The sequence below is a fragment of the Tiliqua scincoides genome, chromosome 7, assembly GCF_035046505.1.
Source record: "Tiliqua scincoides isolate rTilSci1 chromosome 7, rTilSci1.hap2, whole genome shotgun sequence".
In the NCBI taxonomy this organism is placed as follows: Eukaryota; Metazoa; Chordata; class Lepidosauria; order Squamata; family Scincidae; genus Tiliqua; species Tiliqua scincoides.
In genome coordinates, this window is record NC_089827.1 from 72,393,656 (window position 1) to 72,417,256 (window position 23,601).

At 45.9% G+C, this 23,601-nt stretch overlaps 1 protein-coding gene and 1 pseudogene across 1 annotated transcript in view; one reads left to right on the top strand and one right to left on the bottom strand.

Annotated features, from left to right (window-relative positions):
- The window catches only part of LOC136657583 (oxysterol-binding protein-related protein 8-like), a 66,722-nt gene extending 43,659 nt beyond the window's left edge, over nt 1-23,063 (top strand). Inside the window, exons 10-11 of the mRNA XM_066634503.1 lie at nt 1,736-1,811; nt 22,700-23,063. Of these exons, the coding sequence (XP_066490600.1) occupies nt 1,736-1,811; nt 22,700-23,063 (440 nt within the window). The remainder of the gene's footprint in view (nt 1-1,735; nt 1,812-22,699) is intronic.
- LOC136658200 (5S ribosomal RNA) lies at nt 4,773-4,894 on the bottom strand (annotated as a pseudogene).
- Nucleotides 23,064-23,601: the final 538 nt, after the last annotated feature.

Below are 23,601 nucleotides of genomic sequence, written 5' to 3' on the forward strand. Positions count from 1 at the left end.
AAGCCATTTTGATCCAATTAAACCAACAGGACCAAGCCACTCCAATGCAAAGGCACTAGTTTAAGTGGTTGGATGATTGCTGTAAAAAATCTGAGTGCAAAAGTATTCAGGGCAGCCGCATTTTTAGCTCACAGTAGTTGGAGTGAATGGAAGTCTCCTAATAATTCATAGGTAGGGAAACCCTTGGAGTGTCTCATCCAGGGGCCATGATAAATGGAAAATATGTCAGCTCCCCAGTGGGTTCAGTAATAATAAGTCTAGAGCTCTGTCATCCTGAAGGAGCCCAGACAGTATACTAACAGCCACAAAGCAATAAACTGCTGGCTAGCACTTCAAACCATCCCCAGTGAAATGGGGTCTTTCTTATAAGTGAGATCGCACACTGTAGCAAGTGTTCCCCTCAGCATGCGCTTCCCTTCAAGGAAAGAAACACTCAGGAATGATTGTTCAGCCATTTCCCAGCGGGATTAGGGTCTTACTACACCAGATGTATACCCTCATGTTGCCAATTATTAGTTATGGCTGCAAGCCATGGGTTGCTCAAATCTCACTGAAGTCAGGCATGCACAGGATTGCACAAGGTTGGAGCATAAGACCCACTAGGGGGTAAGGGCCCAATCCTATCCAAATTTCCAGTGCTGATGGAATTGGGGATGTGCTGCATCCTATGGTGAGGTCACAGTCATAGAGGGCTCTTCAATGTACGGGAATATTTGTTCCCTTATCTCGAGGCTGCATTGGGGCTGCATTAGTGCTGGAAAGTTGGATAGGATTGGGCCCTAAGTCCCATTAAATTCAATGAGATTTACTGCCAGGTCAACATGCAGTAACTACATGTGTTGCTTCAGTGCTGAAGATCTGTGGACTCCCTCCAAAGCTCTGGTCCTGTAAGAAACTCTGCAAAGGTTTGGGAGTTTTCTCCCAGTGAGCTTGTTAGGAATCTGGGGTGCTGGTGAATTAACTCCTTGGTCACTCAGGAGTTTTGTCAATGACCTCACTTTCCAAAAGTGCACAGTCTGTCTTGACTATAGTGGTTCCTTACCTGACAGTCCTGAGACTTTGCCCAGGAGGGAGTGAGGCAAAGCACCCTCTAATCCAGATTCTGAGAAATAAGAGCCATTGATCAGAATAGAAAGTTGTAGTACTACAGGGTATCTGTGTGTCACCCAACACTAAGGTCTTGCAAATTCCAACTCTCCTCCTTGGCATAATCTCACTTGCTAGCTCAAGCCTTCCTGAATGGCCAGGCCACCTGGACAGTTTTTTCAGATTCCATCTCCAGGATGCCTCTTCAACCAATGACCTGCGTATGGATGCAACCTACACCCTGCCATACCTTTTGTCTCTTCAAGAACCTCTTCAATCAGGTTGCAACTAAGCCTTTGTTCCCTTCTGGAAGGATACACCTTAACTGAATCAAGCCCATGAAAATCCTGGTTGCACACCCAGGGGTTGTTCTGGATTTACCCAGGAATGTTGTTGCATTCTTTGTTTAATGTCTTAAAACTACAACTGCTCTGGACGCAGAATTTTGGCATCTTATTCTCTACTGAAGGGATCTACACTGTCAGTTCTGGTAGTCTCTTTCATTCATAGAGACACCTGCCCAATTTTGGTGAGGTCTTTCCCACTCTGGAAAGCCTCTTGCCTTGGTAGCTGCCCACATCTCTGGAAGAACTACTTTCCCTGCCAGCCAAGGAGCTACTTTTTGCCTGCACTTTTCCTTCTTCCCCAGGATCCAAAGCCACGCAACCTGGCCTTGCTTTGCAGAAGGACATTGGACTGCAGTCTATGCAGCAGATTAAGGATAGGTAATTTCTTTGCTCTCTCTCTGACCCTTGTAACAAATCTTCCTCCCTTCTAAAATCCTCCAATCTCCAGTGTTTGCTTTACACCTCTCTCTAATTCTACCCCTCTCTCTAATAAAAGAAACTAAAGATCATCTCTAATAAAAGAAACTTAGCCCAGCTGGTGGTCCCCCCCTCTCTCCCCCCCTTCACTTAACCCTTGCCTATCCAAATGAAGCTATTTGCAAATATTCTTTCACCTACAATCAAATCTCTGTGCACCAGACCTTACAAGTAAACATTACCTTTTCTTAATTTTTCTACATCACTTAATCAAATCTATATTCTGTTAGAAAACTCTGCCTTGTGGTTACTGTTAGCCTAATTAGAAGTATAAGAACATAAGAAGAGCCCTGCTGGATCAGGCCAAAGACCTATCTAGTCCAGCTTCCCGTATCTCACAGTGGCCCACCAAATGCTTCAGGGAGCACGCAAGACAACAAGACACAACCTTTGTCCTGGTGCCCTCCCCTGCATCTGGCAATCTGAGGTAGCCTTCCTCTAAAACCAGGAGCTTACACTTACCTAACATGACTTGAAACCTGAGAAGCACTTTGAGGTTGTTTGCGCTGCTATGCAGTCAAGGGTCCCAAAACAGCCATACCCTGCATTTTGACTTCTTATATCATAAAATCCCCATTGAGTTTAATTCTGGGCCAGGCAGACCCAGGCATTCTAGCAGTGCACAAAACCATGTGCTGCTGGAGCACTGGTTGAGAAACCACAGAGGCCCTCTGCACACTGGAGGCCGGAGGATTGCCCACTGACGACAGTGAATTGGTTGCAGGTGTGAAATGGGACAGAACAGAGGGAGAGTAGAAGGCATGTTGGATTCTATCACCTTCCTAGCCTCCCAACATACCCCCTTTGTCTCCTTGAACTTGCACCAGCCAAAGAGCTGGCACAGGTCTGCAGACACCCATTGATGAACAGGAAACTTAAGGAGAGGTCAGGGAAAATAATTTCCCTAACTTTTCTCAAACCTCCCAATCTGATCTCCCTCCCCCCCCCCCAAAAGGTGCAGTGCAAACCTTTTAGGTGCAGCTGCATTGGTGGATAAGATTGGGCCCTAAGAGGTACTTAAATGACACTTAGGCCGCAATCCTAACCAACTTTCCAGCACTGACATAAGGGCAATGCAAATCCGAGGTAAGGGATCAAACATTGCCTTTTGTTTAGGATCCCTCCCTGATTCCCCCCCCCCCCCGACTGCAGGATGCCGCACTTGCCCCACTGGGATAGCTATGCTAGTGCTGGAAAGTTGGTTAGGATTGCGCCCTTAATTCCAGACTAGAACGTGACTATTTTTCAATGACAGTTGCAACGGATATGCTTCCCTAGTTGTCTGAAATGAGCTTTGCCTTCTGTAACGAACATTTTACACAGCTGAACCCCTAACTTGCCTTTTCCTAAATACTATATTTACCTACCACTGAGTTAAACTGATTGAAAGGTCTCTTGTTTTTGGAAAAATAAACCAGTCCAAACTGGCTTATTGAGATCAAGCAATGTTGGTTTGATCTGATGATATAATCAGAATTACTTCTTTAAAGGAACGCATAGAAAAATACATCTGAAATGGGTCACCTGCACTGTTTTAATGCCAACAGGGGGCTTTTTCCCATACAAGCTATATTCTCAAAGGCGTTGAGTGGCCAATAAACAAAAATAGGAAGTATCTTTCATGAGTTTACAGCAAAGTATACAGGAACAATAAAAGAAGATGAAAAATGTTCTACTTGGAAAGCTAACTCTCAGGATGTGTATGATGGGAATATGACAAATGATGAGAAGGATTGATTGCCATCTATATGATCTATACCAGGGCCTCTGAAACGAATTTTATCAGGGGGTACAAAGTTTCTTTTGGGCCCTTTTGCAAAGGGGGAGAGATGAAACAGAGCGGGGCAGGGTGGTGACGGGTGAGCAAGGGGTGGGGAGGGTAGACACAAGTCTTTGGAGCCCAGGTCTACCCACCCATGTGGCATCAGTAGTGTTCCCAACATCCCCGCTCATGGTAGTGTCCCCAGCATCCCGTATGGGCAACAAGTCTGATGGGAAAATGTCATATCCCAGGAAATTTCTGGGCCCCCTCCATTGGTTCCTGGGCCCCCCTTTTGACCCTGGGCCTAGGTACAAATTACCCCCTTTGCCCCCCTCTCCTAGGCTCTGATCTATACTACCTTCACTTTCTGCATCCTTGGTCCTGCCCAGCATAGTCTATGCCCAGCATGACCTATGATCAGAGAAGGGATTCTGGGAAGGGTAGATAGTGTGTGGCCAATCCTCAGCCAACACAGCAGTTCTTAAATTCTTAGACCACACAAGGCTGAACCAGATCCAGGCTCAAATGGGGCCTAGAATCAATACTGAGTCTGTAAATAGAGTGGTGTGGAAACTCCAGCTTGTCTAATAACCACATTTTCTTTCACACTTCCGTGTAAGGGAAGAGAACAGAGTTGGTTTTTTTTTGTGAGGGAAAAGCAGTTTGATGATGCCTGAGGGCACTCTCTGTTATCAACCGCTTAACAACCCAAACCCAGGTATGCTGACTCAGAAGCAAATCCTGCAGAGTTCAGAGGAACTTACTTTCAAGTAAGTATACATAGGATAGTAGTCCAACAGTGGGAAGTGGGGCTAAGTTGTTATTTAGTATTGGAGAAACCTGGTAAAGATATAACCAGGATATATATGGCTCTGACCAGAGAAGGAATGCCAAATGGTAACTCTATACCAGTGACACGAGGTGAAGTGAATGGCTAGTAAGGCACTTGCTGTGGCATGGCACTGCAAGGCATTCTGGAGGCTGCCTGGAAGCTGCAGGGCCTGTGCAATCACCGTGGAGGCTGAGCTCCCCCTACCACAAGTCTTCCTCTCCCTGTATAGCATGGTTGGCAACCTTCAGTCTCGAAAGACTATGGTAGAAGCCTACAGCACCCGGTATTCCCAGGCGGTCTCCCATCCAAGTACTAACCAGGCCTGACCCTGCTTAGCTTCCGAGGTCAGACAAGATCAGGCATGTGCAGGGTAGAGAAATAACTATGTGTTACAATAGAGGGAGAGAGCTGCAGTAGACTAGAGCTCTGCATCCCCTGCAATCACACAACCACTCAGAAACTGAATGGCATGTGCACACAATCACAGGGGAGACTGAGGCTATTTTCCATGGAATATGGCAGGGGAAGCTCTGCCTCCCTTGACCACATGTCCCTGCCCTATACCTTATCAGAGAATTTATAGCTCAGTCCTACCTAAATCCTCCACTGGCAAAATATCATTTCACTAGTGGAGCCAAAAGGATCCAGGCAGAAGCGCCTGGATCCTGCTGGGTGCCATGCGCTCTGGTGTTGCTGACCAGCGCACTGATGCTGCCGGCACAGCTGCTGGTGGCTGCACGTGCAGAGGCTGGTGTCCAAGCAACTGTTCACTGGAGAAAGGTACTGAAGGGGTGGGGTGGGTAGTGGGAGGAATGGGGAGGTTTCTGGGCAGGGAGGGAGGCAGAACTAGGGAGGGAGAGTGCAGGTTTGTGGCATGAGCGTGAGCACTTGGCTGGAAATAGCTGACTCAGGACCAAGGAGTTCCATGGGAGCTTTCCCCAGGGCAAGTGGACAAAAGGATCATGTGAAATGATCACAGATTTCAAGTGCTCACGCTCATGCCACAAACCTGCACTCTCCCTCCCTAGTTCAAGTGCATGAGCACTTGAAAGTGGATCACTTGAAATGCAGCACACTGGAGGAGTGTGTGTTCTCCAGTGTGAACACACTGTGGCATGAACACACCTTAGAGCACACCTTGGAGCACAGCTTAGAGCCCCTGCATCAGAGGGAGGATGGGATTTACATTGGATTGGGTTGTTATTGTCTTAAATCATAGCATAGGAGACTTTGACTGTAATCACGGCAGCAACTGTAGGTTTCATTTATTTATGAATAAAGTGTTCAATAAGTATCCACCCTCTTCAGGCAGGAGAATGTAGGGATCCAATTATGTCTTTCTTTTTGACTAGACCTCGGAAAAAAACATTTGGCTACTATTTTTTAATGTGCACACAAATACATTATTAGCTCATGTTTGGGATCAAGATTTAGTGGGGGACAAGGATCAAGTGGAATATATGGCAAAATAAAAGCAAACAGATTCAGCTACAAGACTGGTCTGATAAATACATTACTAAAAATCCAAGAGACATCCTTGTTTTGAGGCAAAATGTTAATCGGAAGCCCTTGGAAGGTTGTCTACGTCTCTCACACACACATATGCCTTTTCTTCACATTTTCATAAATTATTAGAAAGCTGTGATGTCAATGTTCGAGGAAGAGACAAGAATGGGTAAATATAAATTAGCTGAGGGAATTAAAACACCTCACAATAGTGACTCTCAGTGCATATAAAACAGCATTTGAAAAAGCCCCTCAGCATATTGGGTATAGAAACAGCCCCTCAGAACTCTGGCAATGGATTTTGAATTTCAAATCTTTCTGTTGGGTCCTTTTTTCCATCTCATATGTGTAGTAGTCGCTCACCTGCTAAATCTATTACAGAAGGAGAAGTTGCACAAAAGCACAATAGATAAGTGGCTTGTAAAAAAAAACTTCAAGAGCTTAATGTGGTAATGTGTACAGAGTATTCTCAAGTGATTAATACAGCTATTCTAAAAACAGTGAAAAAAATGAGTTGTTTAGTCCTGAAGGAAAAGAGAAATTCACAACCAACTTCTTATATGGTTGATTTTTTTTGATGGCTTTACTCCAGCTCAAGCAGGGTGTTTTTGCGGCTGTTCAATTTACTATCAATTTATTTTATGTCCATTTGATGTCCAAAATAAGTGTGATATTATCATCTGATATGGGGATTCATTTTTACTTTAAAATAGCAGCTGTACAGAACCCCAGTCTGGGTTGGGATCAGGCAGTGAAACTGGGATCATGCAGTAAATTCAGGGCAAATTTAACCATTTATTTCCAGGCCATTTGCCCAGTGCAAACGCCTCCCTTGAATGTGCTATGATATCTCTGTGGCTGAGAAAAACTTTGCCTGCTATATTTCTTGGGTCAGGACACTATAAAATACATAAGAACAGAACCAAGGAAAAACGAGGATATTCTAAGCCTGAATTGTACCTTGTTTTCGTTTTTTCCTCTGAACAACCAGTCTCAAGAAGAAATGTGGGAGAGCAGGAATTGAACTCAGGAGCCAGATCAGGAATTGGAGCCAGTTCAGGAGCCAGATCAGGAATTGAACTCAGGAGCCAGATCAGTTTAGCCCTGTGGTTCCCAAACTTAATGGGGTCATGACACCCCTACAACCTCTTCTTCTCAGTTCAGCTGGGTGGTGCCATCTTGGAGTGCTCGAAATCTTGCACAGTCTAAGATGGTGATGCCTAAATCTCGTGAGATCTCACACGATCCAAGATGGTGGCATGTGGGAGAGCTGGCAGGAGAGGCCAACGAGGACATCCTGTAGTGCCTCTGTGAGTGGGAACCTCTGGTTTAGCCTGGGGACCTCTGCTTTAGGCAGAGAAGATAAAAAGAGAAAAGAAGAAATATGCACAGCAATGAGGGAAAGCAGCAAACATATTTGTAACTAAGCCATTCCATGCACCAGGCTAATATTTAGAGTTGTTCACGCAATAGAAGTTCATTCCAGAACTTATAGGGGACCAGAAGGGCAGGGGAAATTCTAAAAGGGAGTGGAGAGTGGTCTGTTTGTGGCTATCTACAGAGGGAGAACCTCAGGAATAAACTGCATTTTATTAAGACCTTTCCGCTTCTCCAGTCTCATTCTCAAGAATTCCTGGCACACTACCACTCACCTTGGGACAGACAGGAAGGATCCAGAGAGCCAGTGACAACCAAACTCATAGGCTCTGTGGCATTTCCTGGACAGCCCAGCATCACTGGGTACAGCCTTCTTCAGTTCCTGTAACTGACACTGAGCGGTTTAAGGCCTTTTCTGTTTGCTTCAAAAGCAGATTGCATGAGGCTTTGGCTCGCCACTTAATCTCATCTCCATTGTTTGCAGATCAATACAGTTTAATGTACAGATGGAGATCACCAACGTGTTGTGGTGTTCAGGTGTTCATTACACCATTTTAATAGCATCCCAGGCACTTGGTCTATGGGGTATACAGCCCTATACTATGCAAAATGTCTTTCTTAGTCACCAGCTCCATGATGAAAATAATCTACTTGGTCTCCTTTGAGATACAGGGCTGTCTTTGGGTGTGTGGAAATCTGTTTTATGTCTATTGTCACTTAATGGTTGTATCCAGAAACCAATTGCTGAGTGACAACAACAGTTGCAGTCAAGGAAAGGAGGGGTAGCCGTTGTCTGTTTGTTACATGTCCTGCTTGTTTCTTGCCTTCCTGAATTATCTTGCATTTCTCCAATTGTTTTATTGTGGCATTTAACTCCATACAGGTGGATCAAATCCTTCCAGACAAAATTAAATACGAGATCTCTGCAGAAATATTACATTATTATGTCGCACAAAATAATGCAAGTTGGAAAGCAGATCCTGTGCCTAAGTCAATAATCACAGCGTTTCATTGTCTAACATATTTGTCAATATCCCCTCTGAGCTAAATGTATCCATTTCCAATTATTCCCAACTAAGAAATGTTGAAGGAAAACAGGGGGCGTCTTAATGGTTCTAATTGTTTTCTTATTGCAGTGTCAACTTGCTGAAGCACAGAAATCCTCGCCAATTAAGTGCGGCCTTAAGGCGCTTCTCCCCCTGGTTGGGAGTGGGGGGGGTCAAGCGCTAGGCTGACCCCTCCTTGTGGCAGGTGGTGCAGGTTAGGAGGCATGAATGGGACTTAGGGCATGCACCTTCAGGCGGCATACGCAGGGTGGAACCCTATTTCAGTCCTCAGGGGCTCGGCGGCACGAGGACGTAGATGGGGCCCTGGCCGGGACCGCGGGGCACACCTCAGAGGCTCAGCAGCTCGAGGTGGCACAGCCCACGGTCCAGCTGCCTTCCCCTTAAGGGACAGACATGGATGAGATGTGCCGCCCAGCAACGGGGCGCGACTTGGAGTCGGGTGCATGCCCGCCTGGGGGCAGAGGTTTCTGGTACCGCCCAGAGGTCCCTCCCACAGGGGCTTTCGCTGCCTCAGATGTTGCAGTTCTCAGCCCCCTCTTCTCTTGCTAATGTGAAATAAAGTGGCCCTTTGTCCCATATCTGTTGTCTCGAGTGTTCATTGGACAGTGCGGAAACAAAACAGAGGGCGTCTTAATGGTTGTAATTGTTTTCTTATTGCAGTGTCAACTTGCTGAAGCACAGAATTCCTCGCCAATTAAGTAGTGGTGGGTGACACCGCTACTGGCCAAAATTTTCAAAATCTTGGAATTTCTTAAAATCATACCGTGATGTTATATACCATCCGATGTGTGTTTTTGTGCAGAATGCAATGGAACTGACTGAGTTGAAATATCTCTATTCTATCAAAAGTTATAGTCCAAAAACCAGCAGGGGGCAGGGCGATGGAACATCACCATGCCCACTGCCCAGGGGATTGCCCTGCCCACGGCATGGGAAGGGGACCATCATGGGGATGGCATGCTGCCCTCCCACACAGGGTGACACAAACTCTAGTGACGCCACTGAAATGCAGCCCTTATGGCAATGCAATATGCACTTTCCCTCTTTATATCCACCTAATCTGTTCTTGAAAACCTCCCTTGTGTTGAAAATCTGGATGAGTACAATTATTATATTAATTTCCATGGGAAAAATTCCAACTCCTTCCACAGCGATTCCAAAATTCCCCCCAAATCACCCTAAATGCCCCTAATAGCATAAGGAAAAAGTTGCATGACTCAGTAAAATAGAATAAATAGCATTTAGGACGCAATCCTAACCAGCTTTCCAGCACTGGCATAGCTGTGCCAGTGGGGCATGTGCTGCATCCTGCAGTTGGGGGATAGTCATGGAGGCCTCCTCCAGGTAAGGCAATGTTTGTTCCCTTACCACGGAGTTGCATTGCCCTTATGTCAGTGCTGGGAAGTGGGTTAGGATTGCGGCCTTAGTAACATTTTACAGCATCAATAAAGTATTCAAGTCAAACATGAAAATGTTTCAGAAGTTCTAGCGTCACATAATGAGGTTTGGCACATCAAGCTGTAGTTGCAAACTACGAACAATTCTCTTGTGTTTCATCTGCTTTTCCATTTTTCCCATAATTTTTTTCATCATCTTCTGCTCTGCAGGACTCATATTCACAGTAATTTGTAGAAACACAGCATAAAAACAGATACACTGTAAAAAGGAGAGTGAAATGCACGTCTTTGAAGCGTGGAGATGCACCACCCATCGATCAGTATGTCTCACACAGACAGCACCTCTTCCCCAGCCATGCTCAGTTCTCAGAGGGTCCTGAAGAGTGCTTCCCCACACAAAAGGTAATGTTCTCTACTTCCAACATCACATGCTAAAAGTTCTTCTTTTGTTTTTGTTTTTCCATGCAACTCAACCATAACGAGATGGAAAGTACCTTTTCTTTCGGTCCCGGTTGATAATGGGACCTTTCGCTTCGATGGTGACTCATTCTTCCTATCAGGTGGTGAGAATAAATAGCATTTTAGAGGGAAAACAAATCTGCAGGCACAATAGCTGGAACACCTTTTTCAATCAAGGGAGAATGTTTATGGCACATTTGAAACAGCACATTATCACCTTGCAGTGATTTCTATTTCAGGATCATCTTCACACCTTCTGCCACAGACCCAGCCATACAAATCTACCAAGTTTAATTTTTCCATATGTAAAAACTAATGCCATTTCACACGTTCCTTCTACACCAAGCCTTGTAAATTATATGAGGATTAGATTAGCATTAGCTGCTTCAAAAAGCAAGAGCATTTTGTTGCCATATCAAAAATTATAGATAAGGAAGGGGTTCAGAGGACCTTAATGTTTTTATTTATTTCATGATTTTTTAAAAACCTTGCCCTTATTCCACAAGCCAAAAGCAGCATTCACATTGTTCGATTCTGCGTATATTTTATCCTCACAACTCATCAGAGAGACAGAGTCAGCTGAGAGAACATGACTGGCTCCAAGAAACGGAGCACTGGGGGTAGACCAGGTTGTGCCTGTAGGCTGCTGAAAACCCATGGGGTCCCCATCTAACCGATGCTTGATGCCCTGGCAGTAACAGCACAATTCATTTAACTTGGCAACTCCTGACATTTCTGCTTTCTTCTGCCCTCCCCATCAGTAACTGGGATTCTCAAAACTCCTGTAGTGATGCAGGAGCCTCTGAAGAAGCCCATTTGCAAAGGGAGAAGGCAGGAGAGACAAACTGCTGATTCTGGATGCACCTTCTTGAGCGCTTGTGGGGTGATGAAAGAGGAGCAACTCAATCCTCCTGGCTATCTTAGAGATCGCCTACTCCTGTACAATCTGGCTTGTCCTCTCAGGTCATCAGAGAAGGCCTTTTTACAAGTGCCACCACCCAAGGAGGTTCGTGGGGCGGCAGCAAGAAATAGGGCCTTCTCAGTAGTGACACCAACGTTGTGGAATTCCCTTCCCCTTGACTTGAGAATGGCTCCCTCTCTTGAGTTTTTTCGGCGAGGCCTGAAGACCCTGCTCTTTAAACAAGCCTTCTGATTCCATGGCCTTTTTAACACTTTTATACACCTTTTAGTTTCTTTTGACAGGTTGGATTCCTCTATGATTTGCTGTTTTATTCTCTTTTTATTCTGACTTTATTCTGACTACTGCTTTTATGGCCTCTGTTAATGTGTTTTTAATATGTTTTTATCTGTGTTAAATCATGCTTTTTAAAATTGTTTTTACATGTTGTAAGCTGCCCTGGGTCCCTTTCAGGGAGAAGGGCGGGATACAAATAAAGTTTATTATTATTATTATTATTATTATTATTATTATTATTATTATTATCATCATCATCATCATCATCATCATCATCATCATCATCATCATCATCATCATCATCATCATCCAAGTTGGTACAAGGAAGACAGATGGGCCATGTGATCCCTTACGTGGTTTCTGATCACTGAGATGAGATGGTTACAGCAGCAGTCCTCCGCCCCCAGTTTGCTCCAGTGGTGGGCTCCCTGCCAGACAGGAAGGCAAAGACCAGCTTTATTGGCTGCTGGGGGAGGGGGGGAGAAGTGCTCAAACTTCCTTTACCCTCCCATCCCAGCAACCAATGCAGCTGGTTTAGCAATGCTTCCTGGTGGTAAAGCCACTCCCAGAAAACAGGGAAAGGGATTTACATCATCCCCTTACCCCTGCCCTGCATAAGTCTCTGGACCCAAAATGAGTGTCCTCAGACCTGCGCTAGCACAGGTCTGAGGAGAGAAAAGGGTCAGGGAGGCTGCTGCCAGAAGGGATAGGATCCGGCATGCACCATCACTGCCAGATCCACCTCCACCTGAAATGTTCCCTCCCCTCCCCACCCATTTCTGCCCCCTCCCCACCCCCCACCCCAACTGTCCTCTCTGCCCCCAATCCACTCTTTTTGGGCAGCTGGTATTCCATTAATGCATGCAGGAAACCTCTGACCTGCCTGCTCCCATTCCAGCAGCAGACTATTCAGTGCGCTGCTGGAGCATGCTTTATGGCTATTTTTTGGCAGTCGTGTTCCAATGGCCATGAGGCCCAATAGGACTGGGCTATTGGTTTTTATAGTCTACTAAACAAGACCTGGACTCTCCAGCTCTGAAGCATGGAAATGTGCATTAACAAAATGTATAAACAAAAACGTGCCACTCCTCGTAAACACAGTACCATGAATTCCTTTTAAAAGAAAAGGAGCTGAGTTTGTCGGGCCATAGCAATGGATTACACTCTCCTGACATGTGCGCACTTAGCCGCTTCAAGGCCTCACAAACCAAGGTGTGCTGGCATTTTTTGCTTTGTAGCTTTCAGTGCAGGTTGGAAACGGATGTGTATGGGAAAACGCTTCACTCATTTCATTGTATCAACCTGCGGTGTAGCTAGAGCGGGTGCAAAGCACTGAGTTTTGCAGGGAGCGTCACCACACCATGCAAGTGGCCCCTCCCCTTTGGAGCCATTCCAGGGGGTGAGAGCAAAACAGAAGCATGCTCTGAAGGGGAGGGGCCACTTGCACAGTGTGGTGATGCTCCCTGCAAAACTTAGTGCTTTGCACCCCCCAGCTATGCCACTAATCTCAACTTCTGTTACAGGCACAGAAGAAGGACCTACATAAAACTACCACCACCCAAGGGAGAAACGTTGGGAAGGGAAAAGAGAGAAGTCTGATATCTGCCTGGGTGCCAACTGGCATAGTGGTTCTTGGGTAGTGGAAAGCATGGGAATCTTAACCTAAAGGTCCCAGACCTATCCACAGATGGCAGCAACTGGAGCAAGACAAAGGCAGATGATGACTGGACAACATGGGAGTCTGGGACCCCACTTTTTTTTTTTAAGCAAAATTCCTATTGGAAAGCAATGAGACTCTTGTGGGGCTCAAAGACCTCTCTTTGATTGCTTTATGATTCTTGGTGGTCTGTCCTCTGTGTGAGATGGGTGGCTCTGCAGTCATCCAAGTTGTGGACTCGGGTGCATCCCTTTTTGAAAATGCATCAGTTTTCGGGCAGATGCAGCATGCCCTCTGTTGGTGTTTCCATGCAGGTGCAATACAACCAGTTCTTACCCATGTTGGTTTCAGGTTACACACAACAACAACAACAACAACAACAACAACAGGTATTTATATACCGCCTTTCTTGGTCTTTATTCAAGACTTTATTCAAGGCGGTTTACATAGGCAGGCTTATTTAAATCCCTTATTAAATAGGGATTTTTACAATTGAAAGAAGGTTCTCTCTTTCAAGAACCACTACATTCAGGTGTTTCATTCCGATCTGGCTTCACATTCTGGCCTCCATCCTCCCACGCTCAGAGCAAATGGAATAGCTCGGCTCAGCTTGTCAGCTGCTTCAAGGTCGCATGGTGCCGGTGGCCTCGAACTGGCGACCTTGTGGATGTTATCTTCAGGCAGACGGAGGCTCTACCCTCTAGACCAGACCTCCAAAACCTAACTTCTCTGTAAGCAGGAGACTTACAGCCCAGTCCTAACTACCTCCCACTACTCAACACAATACCTGCTGTATCCCACAGGGAGTTTCCACCTCAAGAGGCTTCATTGGGGTAAGGGAACACTTGTTCCTTTGCCCCAGGTTAAGCCCCTGTTGGCCTAATGGGCCAACTTGGATTCTTAGCCTCACAACATCTCGGTGCCGGAAGTTCAGTTGATTGAACCAAGGCCGACTATTGAACTTGGTTCATGACTAAAAGGGAATTTGGACCAGGGTCTTTCTAGTCCTAATCCCACTCTCTAGCTGCTACGCCATTCTGGCTTCTGCACAACAATTTAGGACCTATCCCATATCTGTGGATCCCATAACCGCGGATTCACTTATCCGTGGATCGGGTCCTTTGACCTCCATGCACACCCCAGTGTTCACCCCCTCCAGAGGCAAGGGGAGCTCCACTTTCTTTATCTCTAAGGGGTCCTCTGAGCCCAGCAGACTGAACCTTAGAGGCAAAAGAAGTCACTTCCGGTTTTTCTGTAAAAACTATTCACAGATTGGGTCCGCGGCCCCCCCCCCAAGCATGTGCTCCTGGCATGTGCCCCCTCTGAATGGGAGGGGATCTCTGCTCCCTCATCTTAGGAGGGTTCTCTGAGCCCAGCAGAGGCCGTAGATACCTAAATCTATGGATACGAAGGGGATAGAGGCTTCTCTGAGACTCCTAATGCCTTATAAGGCATTAAAAATGTGACTTTTTTCACTCTTTTTTCACTCTTAAGACTCAGTCTGAGCCCGGCAGAGGTTGCGGACAGATGTCCATGGCCTCTGCTGGCCTCACAGGACCCTCTGGAGGTGAGAAGAGGTCCCCTCGCCTCCGGAGAGTAGGGTTAGGCATCCCATAACTGTGGATTCAGGTGTCTGTGGTGGGTTCTGGAAATGAACCCCTGTGCATACGGGGGGGGGGGCACACCTGTATGAGACGGGCAGATAAGAGCTCTTCATTGAGGATCATTCTAGGACTGCAGGTGCTAAGCTCTTCCAAATCCAAGTGTTGCAATCTATGCTGGTTTCAACTGAGATGCTCAGTGGAGGCCTCTGTAACATTAATCTTCTAATGCGCAGTTCAGCCCTTAATCAGCACTGCCACCCCAACAGCAGCTTCCCAGGTATTGCTGAATGGAGATATCCACCAATCGCCTCATTAACTCCAGTTCTTCACAATTCTTTTGTTGAGGGTCAGTGCCAATAAGCATTACAATAGGATTATTGTTTTACACTCTACGTGAAAGCGGTACTTAGCGGGAAGGAATATTATTTATCTCACTAAAATCAGTTTAAGAAATGACTGCAAATTGAAATTATTTGCAACAGTGGGAGAGCCTGAAAATTAATACCATCTAACCAGAGAGCAAAGGCTGCAAATGTTATATAGAAACAGTTGTTTTATCTATCTGTAGATTTTTATACAGTCACATCCACTAATTGAATTCCTTATAAAAGTTCATTGAGAGTGTCATATCCTGCTTCATGTCAAGGAAGTCCAGTGTAACTGGTGTAGTTGCTTATCTGGTCTTCTGATGATCTGGGCATTTGGGAGGTCCCGTGAATACTTCATAGAAATGGCTTCAAGCAGGGCCAGCCCATTCATGAGGACAGCTGGTGTGGGTTGAATCTGCAGCAGATTGCAAGGGGTCTGGGGGGGAGCAAATATGGGGTGTATTGCACCCCGCCACTGCTGCCAACTCCCTCCAATGGTCCTCCAACAATCTGCTCCTCAAGAAGCAGATCATTTTCCTCCTTACTTGTGTTATAGTCAAATACAAAAGTGTGGGACTTCCAGTTCCATTTAGAGCAGTGATTCCCAAACCGTGCGTTGGGACCCACTGGTGGGTCATGAACTGATTTTTGGTGGGTTCCCAAAGGGTAATGGAAAGATCAGATAACTAATTGCCTCAAGCTCTGAGGCTATTCAAAAATCAGATACTATAGCTGCTAATTACCCTGCAAAGAGCTCAGCTCCTGCAGTTTGCAAATATATGTAAATATAGGAGATAAATATTTGAGGGTTTTTTTCCTGGTTATTATTACTTATAAAAAAATAAAATATTACATCCTTCTAGATCTTTTTTAAAAGTCTGCTAAACCTAGATGGGTCCTGGTAAAGTCTCATTTTAAAAAGTGGGTCCTGGTAGTAAAAAGTTTGGGATTGTGATTTAGAGGGACTGTGCAGTCAAAGGAGTTCACGCTGTGCTTGAAAATAAAACCAGAAGTCCCTGACTTCTGAGTGCAAAGATCATGGTAAGGGTTTGGCAGACCTGAGATGTCATCAGCCAACACTGTGGGTAGCACTCCCGCTGGGTTCAAGCAGCTACAGATTGGGCAGGTTGAAGTTGGTAATCCGGATATTCCAGCAATTGAAGTGAAGTCTTCATGTTTTGGAAATGTTTGTTAGTTTTGAAGATTTTCTTTTGCAATATTCCTCTCTAAACCAATAAAAACTGCCTATCGGTGTCAGCTACTCAAGTCTAAGGCTTGGTTAAGAACCAAAAACAGGTGGGCAGGATAGCCTAGTAGCCACCCTCAGAAACATACTGGCCAAACTGAAAGAAGGGAACAGCTCTAGGAGCTTTACAGTAATTTGCTGTTTTGAAAAGGGAACGACAGTCTTTAATCAGGAAGAACCGATATTGCAATCTACATCACGACCTGTCAGAGTGTGTGGCATAGCAATATCCCAGCAACTGACACCATTGCTGCCAATTCTTCCACCCCACTGTCAATGTAGTTCTTTGTTGCTATCTACAAAACATCCATGATTGACAGGCGAAAGGAGAAGAGAAAAAGTTGTCATCTTCTCTATAACGCAGGGAAATTCAGGGTTCTTTCCCTGTGCCAATCAAGAGTCATTGCATGACCATTATCAAGTCATTGAAGCTCCCTGAACACAGTCCAAACAAGCAAAGTCATTTGCAAAGAAACAACACGTACTTCCTCCGCGCTCCCCTCTGCAGCAACTCTCATGTCTAAACACCCCAACCACTTATAAAATGAATCTCGTTTCTCAGAATGACTGTGGTGCAGATGCTAGAAAAAGTCCCAGTTATACCCGATCGTTCTGAGGTTGCAGTTTTTTTCTATTCCTATAGAACATCCATCCCAAATAATTGTTGGTTTCAACAGAGTGGTAATGGTGTGACACTTAAGAGGAGGCTTTGGACGTTACCCGATGTGGAATATGTTAGTAGATCATTCAAAGAAACACCAACAACTATTTCAAAATGTTGCTGGAAATTCTAGTCTAGTCAAGTCAGTAGGGCAGGAGGTCTGGACTAGAGGGTAGAGCCCCCATTTGCCTGAAGATAACATCCACAAGGTCGCCAGTTCGAGGCCACCGGCACCGTGCGACCTTGAAGCAGCTGACAAGCTGAAGCCGAGCTATTCCATCTGCTCTGAGCGTGGGAGGATGGAGTCCAGGATGGAGGCCAGATCAGAAGGAAACATCTGAATTTGTTGTGGCTCTTGAAAGATAGAGCCTTCTTTCAAATGTAAAAATCCCTCCGGGGATTTATATTAGCCTGCCTATGTAAACCGCCTTGAATAAAGTCTTGAATAAAGACCAAGAAAGGCGGTATATAAATACCTGTATCATTATCATTATCATCATTAGAGGTTGTGCTTTGCAGACCGGGCACGTGGCACAGAGCTGTTTGCTGGTTTCTTGAATTCCCTTCCATCAACCATGGGCACAAAATTGTTTGCTTCTCTGTTCTCATAACGTTGCACATTCCTTGCTTTCCCCTCTGCTACTTGTACCCCTATCCTGTCTGATTTTCTTCCAGCTGCTCCACAGAGTGGTGTTTTGTATTGTTGGAGAACAGTATCAATAAGAACAAATGGAGGAAAAGCATAATTCAAGGCTTTCCTCACGTAGGTGAAAAACTTCAACAGAGGAGTTGTTGTTTGAAACTCTTCAACCGCCAGTTAACAAGTTCAATGCAGAAGATATTCAGGGTGAGAACCAAGGCCAACACTTCAAAACCACTCTATCACAGGGCAACAGCCTTATTTGAATTATAGATCTTTTCCCCACTTTAAACCAGCATTAATTATTAGTATTGATATTCCTAGTCCATGACTTAAAAGACCTTCAGTTTTAAATGAGAGTTAAAACATAACTTTCACCATGGCCAAGAAAACATTGAAATTGAAGTTAAGAGATACATCTCAGCTTCCGCGCCTTGTGAGCATTACAATTGACATTCCAATTCTATGCTGCCCTGGTGCCCAGAGGAACAGCCGTGCTGAAATGGCTGCCGCTGTATTCAATGGGGCTGGGGCAGTACCAGAGACTCCTGGAGGGGAAGGGAGGGAAAAGCACTGCAGCCCTAATGGGTCTCCTCAGAGCAGCACCCACTGTTGAGCAGGCTTAGAACAGAGGAAGCCCATGTAGGGCTTCCTGGATAGAACATTCGGTAGCAGAGTCTGCAGCCATCTCCACCCCCCTTCCCGTCCCAATCCTCCACTCCCTCTGCCCTCCCTCTGCTCAGTTCCACTCTGCCCTGCCTCCTCACACCCGCCCTGAAAAGCTTAACCACCAACTGGCGGCAATATTTACCCTTGGCCACTCCAGCTCTGGGTCTTCCTAGTGCTGAGGCCCAGAGCTGACTTGGTCCCACCTCAGTGCTGGTGGTACGCAGGAACTGCCAAAGGGTAACTACTTTGCGGCACTTTCAAAACACCCAACGCCAATGGTACAAGCATACTGCCGGTGCTGTGCACCATAGGATTGGGCCCTTAGTTGAGTCTTGCATACCAATTAAGCATTATGGAACCATACTTCGCCTTGACCTCTCAGTTTGATTTTGGACTGCAGGATACAGTGTGAAGCAGACATTCTACAAGTGCAACTTCCCCAATCACTTGTTACAAATGCACCTGTTAAGCATCAGTGCTACTCCTGGTAGCCACCATACATTTTCCTACAGTGGTCCAGATGTTGTGTTAATCCTGGGTGTTGTGGGAGAGAAAAACATGGTATCCATCAGAAGAAGCTCCGATGCTTCTTTTTCCATTGTAAAAGCAGGATCCCTCTTCTTTTTAAGGGAAAGATTAAAAAGAATGCCTACCCTTCTGATATGCCAACGAGATCACCACCCTCCAGTATTTTCCTATTGAAAATGACCGGGGTAATGAATGGATTGAATGACTCATATGCCTGTTCAGTTCACTGAAAACTACTAGGAATTAATTTTGCAACAAATGAAAACTGAACTGAATGTGCTCAATTTGTTCCAAAATGACCATACACCCTTTTTTTCTGAACAGAAACACAAAAGTTGGGCACCTTTTGATCGCCCAAGAGCATTAGCATGTGAACTAAACTTGTTCAGCAACAATGAGTGTGAGTACAGGTGTGTCCCAGTAACTGTGGGGGTTCCATTCCAGACACACACACCTCACAGATACCACAAATCTAGATAGCCGAGGCTTCGCCTTTCATTCAATGTTGCCCCAGAATGCATCACGATGCATTCATTTCCCAGTCATGGTGCATTCTGGGGTGACCTTGTGGGAAGGAAGGAACCTCCATGAGAATGGAAAGAAGCTGTAGGCAGCTTGGAAAACTGCCTGCAGCCCTGAAAACCCCACAGTTTTGCCGCCCTATAGAAGGCAAAGCTATTTTTGGCATTTCCGTCACTTTCCCTACCTTTTTTAAAGGGCATCCCTGGTATCCTCTGGATCCATGGATAATTGATACAGAGGATACTGGATCTGTAGATACGGGGCCCCACCTATATGTGTATCTTCACCAGTATGGGGAACAGTTAGACCTATTAAGTTCCCACCTTAAAGGCTTGTGGATTGCTTTCTCCTTCTTTGACTAGACCTCTCATTAAGTCTGTTTTCCTGTGTTGAAGCCAGGCATTCACCTCTGTTTTGCTTCCACAGCCCAGAATGACTCTGAAGGGGAGGGGTTATTTGCCCACTGCGGTGAGGCTCCCTGCAAAACTTAGTGCTTTACACCCCCTCTAGCTAAGCAGCTGAGCTCAGTGAAACATAAATGCTTTAGGGATTCTAGCAGGAATATACAGCTGCAAGATCATGGCACTGAAGTAGTATAATTAACACTCATTTCTAGTTTTCTTCACCATGCTAGTAGAGAAGTTCTGTGGAGATATAAAATTATTTCACACACACCAAATGTTTACAGCAAGGGGGAATAAAGCCAACCATTGATCTAGATCTGTTCTGCTCCGTGTTATCAGAAAATAAAATTAAAAAATCCATTCCCTGCTGAGGCTTTACTTACAACCTATTTCATCTTTTGAAAGTCACACAGTGTTTAACACACTACGCCCAGGGAGTCTGCACTGTGTATGCTCACATGTAAACATGGTGCTTTCCAAAGAGGTTTGAATTGATTCCTGGAAACACAGAACAAGGCAGCCAGATCTGAAGGAGGAACCGGAATCTGTATGAACAATTTCAGTAGTAACCAAGTTGGGTTATGGAAAGATAGGCATGCCTCACCTCTCCATCCCTTCATCATGAGATTGCATGTAGCAGCGACAGGAGGATTTTGAAGAATCAAGAACTTCGAAGGTTTCAGTGGACTTAACAGACAATTGAAATACCATATTTTTCGCTCCATAAGACACACTTTTCCCCCCCAAAAAAGTGGGAGGGGGAAGTGTGTGCGTCTTATGGAGTGAATACTGGGGGCAAGGTCCGCACCGGGGGCAAGGTCCTCATTTGCACAGGCGCCATAGGGGGAGGGCAGGCGGAGAACAAAGGGGGCAAGGTCCGCACCGGGGGGCAAGGTCCTCATTTGCACAGGCGCCACAGGGGGAGGGCAGGCTTACTTTAAAAGTAAGTTTTCCTCCTCTAAAAACTAGGTGCATCTTATGGTCAGGTGTGTCTTATGGAGCGAAAAATATGGTAACTGATGGCCAAATCCTCCGGGGCCACAACACAACTCTCTGGCATTCTGCCCTGGCAACAGCTGTTGTGAAAGTGCCATAAAGCACTTAATGGTGACCAAGAACAGCCAGGTGCAGAAGCCAGTGGGGGTGGTCTCTGGGCCTCGGCGCCGGTCAGAGAGGCCCTGGTTGCTGATGGTGGAAAATCTGCCACCAAAGCATTCTGGGGCAGAGGAAGTAGTAAGAGTATTAGTATTTATATACCACTTTTCATCAGAAAGTTCACAAAGTGGTTTACAGAGAAAAATCAAATAATTAATGGCTTCCTGTCCCAAAAGGGCTCGCGATCTAAAAAGAAGTGAAGGAACACCAGCAGACAGCCATTAGAAAAGACACTGCTGGGGTGAGGAGGGCCAGTTACTCTCCCCCTGCTAAACAAAAGACAAGCAGCCACTTTAAAAGTGCCTCTTACTCAGTTAGCAGGGAGGGTGGGAAGGGGGTGGGGGACCATGGCATGGATGCAGGGGTGGGCGGAATAGGCCAAAGAGGAGGCAAGGGCAGTGGCAGAGGCTGCCACCAGATCCTATCCCTCCTCCCAGACCTGATCCACCAACGCAGGGCTGCACATTCCAGAGCCAGTGATTGTGCTGGTGCAGGAGCAAGTAACCCCATCATGTCTTACCTGGGGGAGACCTCCCGCAGCCTCTTTGCACATGCCAGACACAGCAGCAGCTGTTTTGGTGCCACTGCATCATGGCACGAGCAGTGTGGTGAGGATTCGGCAGTGAGACTATCGGTAGCCGTTGCACTAATTAATGCACTGAATCAAGATCCCAAGACATAGATTTCAGAAAAGGCTTCCTACCTGGTTGTCTTTTCATGTTCTGGCTGGATAACTTGTCATGTAAAGCAAGTTTCAACACAATTCCCTTGCGCTGATGTACATTTTCTGGAAACATAACAGTTGCAATATCATTTTTGTATGAAAGCTAGGTGTTCCTGGGAGACACAGGAGGTTACTAGACATAATATATCCATAGCGCAGAGACTTTCTTTGACAGCCAGGCGTAATCAGTCCCGTAGGGAAGACGGTCATCGCCCATGTCACATCTGCATAACAATAGTCAAGATGATGATGCGCGATAACCGGCTAATAGAATTCCGTAGCTGGAGAATAGGAAAGAGCTCAGGATAAAACCCAGTGGGGAAGAAAGGGTAGAACTGGTAGGCTAAACGTGGGGAAAATAATTTGTCAAATGCTAACAGTGACAATCAGTAGAGGCAGAAAAATGAGAGCCTGCAAGGCTAGTATAACGCACACAGTTGAATTTTGTCTTCAAAACAGTCTGACAAAGGCAGCTCAGTCCTACTCAACTCCTCACTAGGGCCAATGTGGAGTGCATTGTATCCCTTGAAAAGTTTCAGCCTCTGCAGATCTCCTTGTGGTAAAGGAACATTTGTTCCCTTCCCTTGGGGTAAGCCTACACCATCTCACTAGGTCTACTTGAACCTGTACCAGCTATAGTGGAGCAATGTATGGAGGTAGTTGGGGTCTGGATGAGGGCCAACAGGTTGAGATTGAATCCAGAAAAGACAGAGGCCCTTTTGGTTAGGAAACACAGGCCAACACACATTTTGCTTCCTTAAATGTTGCACCAATTCCTGGGTATATTTGGGGTGCCGATTCCAAAAATGGCTTCTGTTTTGCCCTATCACATCTAGTTTTGGAGACACGGCATAACCTCTTTAGTGAATGGTTCAAGCAGCTTCCTCATGAGGAAGCCAACACCATGGCTTCCTCATGAGGAAGCCGCTTGAACCATTCACTGATGAGGCACCCCCAAATTCATATCAAACCACCATAAAGTCTGGGGAAAACTTTTCTGACCCTCAATTTTGTAGGCCTGTGAAATCCTTGATGCAGGTACTGAGTCATCAGCCTGCTCTGAATAGGGTTGCACTCCCCCTGCAGGAGCAGGTGTGCGCTCCTGGATTCCAACTTTCCCTGGAGAGCCAGGTGACAGTGGTGGCCAACGGTGCGTTTGCTCAGCTCCAGCTGGTGCGCCAGCTGCGGCCCTACTTGTGTCAATTGGACCTGACCACAGTAGTCCATGCCCTAGTGACTTCAAGACTGGATTACTGTAACACGCTCTACATGGGGCTGCCCTTGAAGACGGTTTGGAAGCCGCAACTAGTGCAGAATGTGGCAGCCAGGGTGCTTACTGGAGCTAGGCTGTTTGATACTGTTGAACCGCTGCTTCAGTGACTGTGTTGGCTGCGCATTTGTTTCTGGGCCCAATTCAAGGTGCTGGTTTTCACCTTGAAAGCCCTTCACAGTTTGGGGCCAGGTTATCTGAGGGACTGCCTTCTCCCATATATTCTGCTTGCCCTCTTAGGCCATCTGAGGGAGCTTTCCTGCAAGTGCTACCTATCTCTCAAGTTAGTGGGTTGGCAGCATGGGGGAAAGCCTTCTCAGTAGTGGCACCACAGTTATGGAGCTCCCTACCAGGGGAATTCAGATCTTCCCCCTCCCTCATGACATTTTGGTGAGGACTTAAAACATTTTTGTTTCGTTTTGCATTTGGGGGTGCCTGCCTTCTGTGCCTCCATAGCAATTCCTTGCGTATTTTTTGACTTCCTCCAATTAGTGCTTCCCCCTCTCCATTGTATTTCCAATTTATTTTCTAGTGTTATTTTGTATTTTCTGTTTTTTATTCTATTGTATTTTTTTAAATCTATAAATTGTAAGCCACATTGGGCATCTGATGACGGCAGAGGAAAGGCAGGGTAGAAATCGTTTTAAA